Source organism: Limulus polyphemus, unplaced genomic scaffold (genome assembly GCF_000517525.1).
Source record: "Limulus polyphemus unplaced genomic scaffold, Limulus_polyphemus-2.1.2 Scaffold5708, whole genome shotgun sequence".
Classification (NCBI taxonomy): domain Eukaryota; kingdom Metazoa; phylum Arthropoda; class Merostomata; order Xiphosura; family Limulidae; genus Limulus; species Limulus polyphemus.
This window is the reverse complement of record NW_013671318.1, coordinates 1-12,490: the sequence shown is the minus strand read 5'-3', so window position 1 is coordinate 12,490 and position 12,490 is coordinate 1. Positions and strand designations below refer to the sequence as shown.

The 12,490-nt window shown below is 30.7% G+C and overlaps 1 protein-coding gene across 3 annotated transcripts; it reads right to left on the bottom strand.

The window, feature by feature from the left end:
• Positions 1-7: 7 nt before the first annotated feature.
• On the bottom strand, positions 8-11,730 carry LOC106472892 (zinc finger HIT domain-containing protein 1-like). Of its 3 annotated transcripts, none has more exons than XM_022401435.1 (2): positions 11,449-11,730; positions 8-2,482 (listed from the first exon to the last, which is right to left on the bottom strand). In XM_022401435.1, the coding sequence occupies exon 2, from the start codon at positions 2,451-2,453 to the stop codon at positions 1,992-1,994; it is 462 nt and encodes a 153-aa protein (XP_022257143.1). In that variant the 5' UTR covers positions 2,454-2,482; positions 11,449-11,730; the 3' UTR covers positions 8-1,991. The 3 variants fall into 3 exon arrangements, with proteins under 3 accessions (XP_022257143.1, XP_022257144.1, XP_022257141.1); XM_022401436.1 differs by having other exon boundaries at positions 11,558-11,730; XM_022401433.1 differs by having other exon boundaries at positions 11,459-11,727.
• Positions 11,731-12,490: the final 760 nt, after the last annotated feature.

Here is a 12,490-nt window from a genome sequence, read left to right as displayed (position 1 = left end):
TACAACAGGCAGTTGCTGTCCATTTGAAACTTAGATTCATTATGAATACTCTGCGTAAACAACCTATCAAAGATTATCCTTTATCTTCTAAAAAACAGTGAAGAATGTGCACAATTCCTTAAGAACTTTACAATCAGTGAAAATGAAATATTATTATTCAACATGGAATCCTTGTGTACATCAATTGGAAAAGAAAAGTGATAAAATTATTGAATACATCTTTCCCCTACCAAATTTTATCTATTCTTAAGCATGTGTTTAAATGCTACACAGTTCTAGTATATATTTGTTTAGTTCTAATAAATACAGGAAACTGTGGTTGATTCTTCTGTGGTAACAATTATAGTTAAATAAACCACTGAAGAACAAGCATTAAACTTCTTCCCACACAACTGAATGCCATTGGAGGTATGTAAATAAAATGTTCATGATTTTATTAATATATACAAGTACACTACTTTGAACCATTTAATTAGGTTTCATGATCACATCAAATCCATCAAGAAAACAAGAACCACAAGGTAATCTTGAATTCTTATATTTGTTATAAAAAAATCATAGTAACACCTGACCACTTCTGTCAACAGGATACTTCAGAATCCTGAACAAAGAGAACCTCTAGGTTATGCTCAGATCACACATTTTTAATTACCTTATTTAATATTGATTAACAGATTCAAAGGGATGAAATGAACAAAGTTAACACAAGCTTTAACCATAAAGACTCAGAGAATGTCACTGTCACTATACTTTATATTAGAGGCCTAGCATAGCAAGTGAAATATCAACTCAATAAAGTGAAAATAAAAAATCCATAAACCTTTACATAATCTACTGGTATATCCAAAGACTGTTCCACCAATTAAATGTGCAGGTTGTGTAGACAAAATTTCATATAATGACCCTTTTGAATCATACTAGAGAGAAACTTCCAGATTATTATAAACAAGATTAAAGGAACCTCAAAACAATATATAGTAGAGAAATTAATTAATCTGACTGACCAAACAGGAACATTATTGGAAGAGCAAACAACAAATATCACTGGTTATTCTATTAATTGAAGAACAATGTAAAAGACATACAGCACACAAAAATGGATTGAGTGTTGCCATATCAACCAAGTATCATATTCTTGTTAACAGAGATCTCCACGAGGGTGAAACAATGACTCTTTCAGTTTTAAAAACCACTGAAGAAGACGGTTGATCAGTCAAGATGCTTGATTTTATGCATTTTTGTCAGGTGTCAATAATAGATATATTGCAGTTGTATTTCCCAGATTATAAGACTTATCCAGTCATAACATCAATCAAACAAATCAACAGAAAAGAAAGTAACAATACCTTGACATGTACTTTTTACTTGCACAAATAAATGTTCTATAATTTCACTTTAGAATTAACTTTTTATGCAAGCAACTATGATGAATATTATAGATTCAGTAGAAGATCTATTAAAAACTTAAATGAACTGCTAATACATTAGAATAGTTATATGAAAAAACCAATTTCAAGCAAGCAGAAATAGCAAAAAACTAAACTTGTAAAAAGAAAAATTTGATACTAAAGAATTATACAAAATCCTGCACTTAACATTAGGTGACAGTGATATTTTTACTAAACCATTTAAAAAGATACATAGTATTGTCAAATATAACTTTTGTCATGAAGGTTTTAATACATTTTCCATTTAAAATAATCTGAATTTAAATAGCAATCCAAATGGGCTTGAACTATAATGAAAGCAAAAATTATTACTGGTAAAATACAGTTTTCATGAAATAAATTGTATAATGAATGACATACAATAATTACAGGCATAGATATATATATTTCCATTTTACATCGGAAAACACCAAATTCAGACCATGTTCTAACAAATAAACAAGTAGTCTCAGTTGAAGCAAAATTACAAGCACATAGTACCTCGGTTGTTTTGAGTATGAGCAGTCCATTTCAAACAACTAGTATTCCTGCAAGTTCTGAGTTTTAAGCAGTCCATTTCAAACACCTAGTATCCCTGTGAGTTCCGAGGCATTTGACACAACAATATCTAGCACCACAGGGAATACATGTGTAATTGGAAGGAAAGCCACACACTGAACAAAAGTGATGTTCAGGAAATTTTGATGGAGGAACACAGGCACTTAGGTAGTTGGGAGGATCAGAAGAGTTTAATTGTTCTTCTTCTAAGAGAACAGTGAAATTCTTACGAAACCTTTGTTTGAACGGTTCACTTTTCAGTCGTCTATTTCGTTTTTTTGACTCTAAGGTTTCCTCAAATTTGGGTGCTTTTTTGTGCATCACAAGATTAGCATGGGGATCATCATGAAAATTGTCTTGCTCAAGGGCATCTAAAGCTTTTCGTTGACGACGTTTTCGAGCTGCTTTATCCAACACACGCTGTTGATTAACTTCTTTTACACGAGATGACTCCCTTTTGTCTCCCATATTTGGAATCTGCTAATATTCATCCAATTCTAATAGTAAATAAATAGATAAATTCATAGGAAGTTAATTACAAACAATTTTCACAAAATACATTAACTCAAGTAACAAAGCAAAAAAAATTATTTTTTGCTTAATCTATTAGTGTATCCAAAAAATATTGCTACAAGAATTTGCGTTATTACTTTATAATAGATTTTACAAAGTTATAAGTTTTGTTAGCTGAAACATAAAAAATAAAATTAGCTTATTATTAAACATAAACCAATAATTTACAAAAATCATTATTTTTGTCAATAGTCTTTGCATTTGTTTTGAAAGCAGTTAAACAGTAATATATTTCTTAATTCACTATAATCATAAAGTAATGAAAAAAAGGCTAATTATGTGGAAAATGTTTCTTGATTTAGAAAGACCTGGAGAACCTTACAGAGTAGGAAGAATATGGAAAATAAGTTTCAATATTTAAAAGAAGAAACTTTGGTAATAATAAGAAAAACAATTTAAGTATGCTTACTAATATACATCTAATATTTTTCACTGTGATAGAAAAAAACTCAGTTTTTGGAACTACTGTACATGTAATTAATAAGATATTTGTATTCAGGAATAAGTTAGTTCAAATTTGCACAAGATTTCAAGAGGACTCATAGTATAGTGGATAATTTTGGCCAATTTACTATAAGAATGGCATTGTACTAGAGTGTGAGTAAAACATGGGTTACTAAAATAATTCATATTCCTAGTTTAATTTAAAGAACTTTTGCTATGAAGATCTAATCAAAAACACCTTAGGTGTGAAAAAAGGTGCAGCCGAAAAAGGATTGAGCATTGAACTTAAAGAAACGAAATCAAAATTGTTGGCCAAACTGGTGGCTATATTTATAGCATTAATAAGAATTTTACAGCAAATATTTATTCATCATTTAGCCAGGCTACATTTTTTGTTCAACTTGGGGCATGATGGTGGGTAAAACAAAATATGCAGCCAAGCTAACTAATGAATGGATTTTTGGTGTAAAATTCTTATCAATGCTACAAGTGTAGCTACCAGTTTGGCTGCCAATTTTGATTCCATTCCTTTAAGTCACATATTCAGTCTTTTTTGGCCATACCTTTTTTTCACACCTAAGGTGTTTTTGATTATATATCATGCCTTTTTTGTCAATATACACCAACAAACCACAGCAAGTAAGAAACTGACACTCGATAGTAACCAACATTAACTTTAGGATTGCAATCTTTTTAATTGAAATAAACCTGACCCATAAGTTACACAACCAACCAAATTCTTTAAAATATATGGTGGTAGTTTTCCTCTCTAAAACAGTGTTAATAACTTCCTTTATAGTAACACCAAAGAATCTAGATAACAGTTTCTTGTCATCACCTGCATGCACTCAGTACAGTCATATCAAGCATCATTATTTATGCTAATTTCTCAAGCCAATATTAATGACACTAAAAGTTGGCAATGAATAAGGAATAATAACCATCCACCCATATGTTTCTTTTGAAAACTTGAGCTAGAAAATGTTAATCTGGCTTACTGGCCTAACCAATTATTTATATATCTGTAAATGCTCTCACCCTATAGTTTAGTTGCTCTAAGTCAGCTGACTTTAATCTGAAGGATAAAAACTAAAAATGGTCCACTTTTACTCTTAGGTGAAAATGTAGTAAAAGTTTTAGACTGATAGCTCTTGACTTGTTGCATAGGCATGCACAAACATTTTGGTCAAATAACTTTTCACATGGAGCCTATACTTAGACAAAGTTTGACACCTATTGTAGGATGTGAAGATTTCAGTGTACCAAATTTGAAAAAAATCCATAAAAGTATATTTTTCTATGAAAGAAAGTTTCCATACTTTTAGTGCAAAGAAAGAAAAAAAGAGGAAGAAATTCAATCACAATTGGAGATTTTATATCTCATGTATTTCTAAATGGATTGCCTTGAAATTTGGTATGTAAAGTAAGAGTCCAGTAGGGCACATCCACTGAAAATATGTTATAGTTTGAATTACCACAGTCTAAGCTATAGAAAGTGGAAAATCTCTAAACTATCACTCCTATTAATAATACACAGTGTGTCCTGCAGGTTGTTTTGTCCACAGGACAAAACACCTTATGTCTTGATGTGTGATATGTTACAGTACAAAGAAAAAGTTTGTAAAATGTAGAGTTGAATAACAAGGGGTAATATAGATAACCAAACGTGTACTGAGAAGTGAAATGAAACTTTGTAAAATCCAGAACTGGATAAAATACACAAACTGCTGGAAGTCCAGATTTGGACTAGTCCTGAGTGGTCAAATTATTTATCTGTCAAAGGTACAAATTTGTGAAATGGTTTGTCTGATGTTTAAACTTTAGCCTGACAAAGTGAATAACAGGTCCTTTATAGGGTCTGTTATTGTTCATAATTTACATAATTTATGGCAGTAATTTCAGTAGTTCATAGACAGAAATATATGTATTTCAAAGCTTACTTATGACATTACAGTATGGAGAAAGGTAGCATAACAGCAAGGCTATAAGATCAAATATATCTTTACTTGATGCTAATTATACAGATCTTTGGTTTATTACACTGCAAAATGATGATGCAATTTTGTAATCTAAGCCCCAAGTTTAACACTGGAGGATAGACATGTTGACTCATTTAAAAAAATTTTAAATATACCTAACAAATATGAAATAAATGTCCATCTGGCCTTACACCTCATCTCTATACAAAAAGCAATAGGGGATTATGGCAGGATAAAGAATATCAAACTTTCATTTTGCAAGGACTAATGGATATTAACAATAGTGATGTTAAGAGATGGTCAACCAACTTGTAGTAGGTAACACTACTGATAACACATAGGAAACTTTCTTCCAAGTAGTAGCAGGATATTAACAATAGTGATGTTAAGAGATGGTCAACCCACTTGTAGTAGGTAACACTACTGATAACACATATGAAACTTTCTTCCAAGTAGTAGCAGGATATTAACAATAGTGATGTTAGGAGATGGTCAACCCATCTTGTAGTAGGTAACACTACTGATAACACATAGGAAACTTTATTCCAAGTAGTAACAGGATATTAACAACAGTGTGTTCTGTGCAAACTTCCAGTAGGTAAAAATATTTGACAAGACTTGCCTTTTATCAAAATTGGGATTGTTTTTTTAAATAACATTTAGTTTCTGAAAGAAACCTGTTCATCATTCAAATTCTTTAGTACACATTATATGTATATCTTCTTTTCAGCTATAGTCTTACAAAATACTTGAAATTTAGCCTCTGATAATTTTTTTAACTCTTTGATAATTTATGGCATGCTCTTTAACAATGGTAACAGTGAGGGTGTAATAATGTATTAAATTAATTAAATATGAGATGTGGGAGTTGTGATAATTATAGCATTGGAAATTAATACTTTATAACAGTGTGGTATCTTAGTACCATACAGAATGGTTAAATACTTTTTATTAATAGCAACATTATGCACTAAATTTACAATACTGTGAGGCATTATACTACACATTTTCATGAACAACAAAATTGTTAAATTTCATTAAACTATGAAGTAGAAATGTGCTAACAATAAGTTATTTAAATCATAATGTAATCCTTTTTGAGGCATAGCAAGAGATATGTAACCTATACTAACATTTAAACTCCCCATAATGTATTAAGCCTACACCTGATGGATTGGTAATTGGGCAAGATATATAGGAGTAATAAACACCTAAAGGAGGCAATAACATTCAGTCTAATAATGGTTGGAGATGGCTTGAATGGGTAATGAAGAAAAACTTTAATATAAGTTTAATATAACAGCAAATGTACAACGTTTCGACATTAAATATTAAAGTTTTTCTATATTACCCATTCAAGCCGTCTCCAACCATTTATTAGTCTCAAAGTGGGTTCCTCGTCATCAAATTTAACATTCAGTCTGTTCACACTATTAATCTAATACAAAGAATGTTTCTTGATACACCAATAATTTCCCTTGATAATTCTTTGCAGATTTGTACTGACTGTTTGCAGTCACCCAATTCAAAAAACATTAAAGTTAGAAATAATTTAGAGGAACCAGTTGCATTATAGTGTGATTATGAGCAAAGTCAAACCTAATCCTGATGTTTTATTGACTCTGGTTTTAAAGATACTTGTAACTTATTTATACCTATCTTGTTGATCAAGGTCAAAAGAAAAAACAGAAACGCATTGGTTTCCAGCCTCAGGTTGTTGACTACCTCACCTTACCATGGTTATAGCTCACACAAGCACTGATTACAAATTTAAAATATGACTGGAAGTGTGGTGTTAATTCAAATGTGGATTTCAAAAGTTTATTAACATTATCAAGGTACAGAAACTCGAACAAACTCAGAAAAAGTAGTGCATATTTTGCAAAAGTACACAAAATATGACTTAAAACTTTTAGAAATGTGAAACACAATTAGAAACTATGGTTATATACAAATGGTTTCTGAAATTTTGGTAATCAACCAGTCAATATTCAACAACTATTTTTTTCATAACTGTCCAATTATAAACAAGTTGTCTTCAACTAACATTAACAGGACATCTGTACCAAGAAATCCATCATGTCCTAATGGTCAAGACTAGGAGAAGTGCTGCTACTGTTGAGACTGTTTTTCTTAGTAAAACCTTGATGGTCTTAATAATCAGGTCAGAATAAGAAGTAGTAATCTCAAAAGTGTAAAGTGAAATGGATACTTAATTTTTGCACCAGACAAGAAAAGATGTTTCAAAAAGATACATGTAGGTTTGAGATGGATACCTTACACCCCTGTTATAATCAGCATACTTTACAGAAATAATGATCCTAAAACAGACTCCAAAAGAACCAAATTAGTCCCATTCATCAATTTAGAAAACTTCCCAATTATCATTATCCTGTGATTTTTACTCTACAATGCAATTTTTCAATCCACTTTTTAAATTTTATCCATATCAGAAAAAAAATCCAACTTTTGAATTAATTTTTTCAGAAAAAAACCTAATAAAAGATTTCTGAAAGTCTAGATAACACTAAGAAGTCTCATGAAAGGACAAATTGGGCTGGTGATACATATATACCCTTTATATATTAAAACCTTACTGAGTTATGTTCATTAAATGATCCTTTACATTGTAACACATAGTGAGCAATTCTGACATAATGATACTGTTACCTTAGAACTCAGTTAGTCTAAAATTACATTTTGATGTACTAATCTCACAGCATAACAAATCATTTGAAATTTACTATTTGTAGTTCCACTGTCTTAGTGCAATAATGCATAGAACACTTCACAGTATCAGAAGTTATTTATATATTAAATGTTTAAACATTTATTTTACCATTACTCACTATACTGAAACATGATAGTCATACGTTCTTTACTTCACATGCTCCAATTACATAAAATTTCACTTTGTATTAAGGAGTCCCAGAGAATTATAGTTCTTGGCCACGGAAGTATGTGAATGCAAAATCACAGTTGCGAATATATAAGTCTACCATAAACAAAATTCTAATTATTATACACAAAAACAACAAATGAAAAATGTCTACAGTACTAATACATGCTGAGTTTGCATGATTTATTTCAAGGCACCTTACTCTCACAAGGTTGTAAATTGGTTTTAAAAAAATTGCAATAATTGTTAAATCTTTCTTCCTCCATCTGGCAGGAACCATCGAAGGAATGTTAAAATAAAAACAGGATGTTGGTTCAAATTGACTGGACCAATAAGGATCAGTGATATATCAAACAATAGCTCTCAAATGCTCTACTTTTATCTGGGTGGTTTCATTAGATTCCAAAGCATTTTCTATTTGAAAACACACAAACAACACTTTAAAACTATTTATAATTCTGTTTAGCCATTGAATTTGTAGAAACAAAGCCATACAATAAACTTTGTGTTAGGTATTACATAATGCATAAAGGATACATAGACATGTCTGCCCAAATCAAACTGACAGGATGTCAAAAAATAATGAATGGGGATTGTAAACAGACTATACATTGTTTTGGCAACAACTTGTTTGACGTCGTATCATCGGGCGTAAATAGACGATATGTACTCTTGACAACAGTTTGCTATCTTTGGGTTTGGCTAAAGCTAAAGAACATGCATAGTACATGATAAAAGTGGTATGAACAATGTATAAATTACATCGTGACATGACTTAGAATGGGTGGAGGTTACTACTGGTACTTATCTGTCAATCACAGTATTTCAAATTTACAACCAACGTGATTACAAAATATCTCCTATACTTTCATAGGTACATAGGTAAGCTCATATTTCATTTTTAACATTTGGTTGTTACAATTTTCATTTCATATATCCATATAATATGAATCCTTGTGTATGAGTTTGAAATTGTTGGATTTTATTGGGACTACATTTTATTTTGCTTTGATGTGGGTTTCATGCAATCTCAGGTTACCAGGTAAAGTGATAATTTGGTACCAGTCACTGAAATTTTGTTCACATTGTTCCAATGGGAAAGTTGTATTGTGCAAAAGGTCAATTTACAGGTACGATTTTTAACTGTTTTTTGTTAATTATTAACTACATGAACTTGCAGTGTCAATCTACTAACTTGTGGCTGTGGAATCCAATGATGTGTGAATTTTTTTGATATTTAAAAATCACTGAAACCACTGACTTGTATTTCATTTTAACATCTTACATGTCATTATTATATTATTAAACACAGACTTTTATGACATAACTGTACACTTTCAAAGAAACTTAACTCTGCAAGTTAAACCCTTAGTATAATTCAACTATATCTGATACCATGATCATGCATGGATGATATTTACAAACTTTATACAATGAATTTCTTGACACACTAAAGTAACAGTTCCTCTCTCAGTGCAGGTTTCATTTTTATATACATAGAAAAACATGTCATATTGTATAATTAATTATATCTTGCTTATTACTTATCATATCAACATGTAATTTTCTTTTAAATTAATTGGTTGAAATATTTCACAGGCGATTATGTTCTGAGATTGTAAGAAGAGTTGAGAAATATAATTAATAATCCATTTATTTCCAAAGTTGACAAATTAATGATTTTTTTAAAATGAATTATAAAATTATTGATTTTTATTGCATACATTTTTCTCAGAACATATATTTAACATCACAATTTTTAAAGCTAACACAAAGGTTAGTTTATCCCATACATATGGCCATGGCAATGATCTAGAAAGACATACATATATATCCATGACAGTGACCGAGTTAAAAACTTTCCCCATTTGGACATTGATTTAAAAACTAATTCTTTACAATAGATATCTCAAAATACTGATCATCAAAATCACAACAAGAGCATCAATGAATATAAAATTTTAAAACAAAACCCAAAATTACAAACTGATATTTGCTGATATTGTGCGATTTAAAAACTAATTCTTTACAATAGATATCTCAAAATTCTGATCATCAAAATCACAACGAGAGCATCAAATTCAATGAATATAAAATTTTAAAACAAAACCCAAAATTACAAACTGATATTTGCTGATAGTGTGAAACACATACAAGACTGCTGAAAGATTACTGTATATATACTTTTCCATTTTAGTGATGTATAAACAAACATATTTTCCTTTTTTAAAGTCTGTTTTTGCCTGCTTTGGAAAAAGCTTCTGAATGAATTAACTAATAAAAATATTGAAATGCTTTCTTAATATGGCAAAATACTATATCTCAGTCTTAATAAATAATACTTTTTCCTGCTTTTTCTTAATTCGTGTTCATTTTTACTGATAAACACTCAGGCTGCTGAAGATTATGGATTTTATCATGAATCATGTCTAAATTTAAATTTTATACATCAGTGTTCCTCTCATAAAAGAAGTAAGTCCATTCCAGATAACCATACCTCATGTGTATAATTTTACAACTTCCAATAATAAAACTCATCTATAAAATTCTGGTTTAGTCAATATGACTGTCAAATATATTTTGAATAAGGAAAATCTCTTAGTAGCATACACTCTTTTTAGCACCATAACATTGTCAGTGAATTTGGAGATATCAAAAATAAGATTTCAAAGTTCACTGTGAAAGCTTATCTTCAGCATGTGAATGTATATTTCTTGGTTAAATATCATATGAAATTTAGTATTAAACAATTTTGCAGACTGTGTGAGAATTAGCATCCTTTTTCACAGTGGTCACAGATTGTGCAGGTAATATGAAACAATTTAGCATCCATTACACCCTTCAAAAAATTAAAGGCATTATAAATTTAAGAATTTTAAATTGACTACTATGATTGGAAACTTAAAAGGATTACAGAAGATTAAGAGAGTTGGTCAAACAGGATATTAAAAAATAGACTAACTGAAAATGTACTCAGTAAACAGGTATCTTTGATATATTCAGTAGTTGATTGAAATGATGTAATTAATTTCTGAACAGTTTTTGTTGCTTTATTTAATGAATGAACCATTTGAAGTTTATGCTAAGTGACTGTGAATAGGATTAATAATAATAGATAAGTGTACACTGTGAATAGTGGCACCACTGCCTAATCAAATAAGAGTTAGAGACTAACTTAAACTTTAAACTAAAGTCTTAGGTTAACAAGTTGTAGTAGCAGAAATGTGACTTGTTTAGAACTTGTTCAACAAATTTTAAACAAGTCACATTTCTGTTTCAACGAATTATCTCTTACAAATTACAAATACAATAACTTTTCAGTTTCACACTTCATAAAATGCAACCGAGTATCAGCCTTACTTGTAGTAGCATCATATAAAATAATATGCTTGGTCTAAATTTGTAATTTAGATGAATTATGCTAACCCTAATCTCTACTTTATAAGGTTGTACGAGTACAGTTTGAATCGTATCTTTGTATCATTATCACTATCAGGCTCCATATAGACATAAGGTAGGGATAAATAAGATAACATCTTAACTTTTTTAAGTGGAATAGTGGTATTACCTCTCCTTACCTTCACGTATCTTGACTCGTTTACTGTCAGTTTCATATAAATAAAAGTCGGTGCTTATTAGAAAATACTAAGGATCATACATATCAGTTCTTATTTTACCGCTATTTTTGTTAGTCTCGAACTTCGCTCTTTTCTAAATCTTACTGACGCTGACAGCGTTTCTTTCGAATTATGTTAACGCTCTCTATCCTTTTTAGCTTGGCTTTTTCAAAATAATAAATTAACATGCAAAATCGTTATTAGTATTATTGTTTTGGAAATTATAGTGTTGATTATTCAGTTATTTACTATATTTAGAGCACATTTAACACTGAAAAACTAGTATACTTGAACATTACTATTCTGAACTGTATTCCTCATGTTCATGTGATGAAGAAACATTTTTCGTGATAAAATTAATCGATAACATTACTGGAATATTATTTAATATAAGCCACGTGTCTGCATCAGTATTTAGGTCGTTGTGCTCGACCAAGGAGGGCCAGGTTCAATTTCTTCTCTAGTACTAGCGAAGGTATGGTTCGTTTGTATGTTTTGAATTTCCCGCAAAGCTACTCGAGGGCTATCTACGCTAACCGTCCATAATTTAACACTAATAGACTAGAGATAGGACAGATAGTCAACAACTCCTACCGCCAACTCTTGGGCTACTCTTTTACAAACGAATAGTGGGATTAGCTGCATATGTAACGCCCCCACGGCTGAAAGGGCAAGCATGTTCGGTGAGAAGGATTCGAACCCGCGACCGGTAGAGCATCCATACTGTTACGTCTCCGTTCGTTAGTTAATTTTCCGTAATTTTGTTCCGACGAAACTTTAGCGACACAAGTCCTTTCTTAAATAAACTGGTTTATTCTTTCCGAATACAACTTTACCGATACACTTAATTTCAACAGTCGCTCTATAATCAAACGCTATAACTCACGCCTCACGTGGTCAACGATATTTTGTCCACATACATTCAATTACTCATTACCTCTCCATCGCTTTGTGGCCGGTCTTATATATACCAGACTATCCCCAATCTAGTAA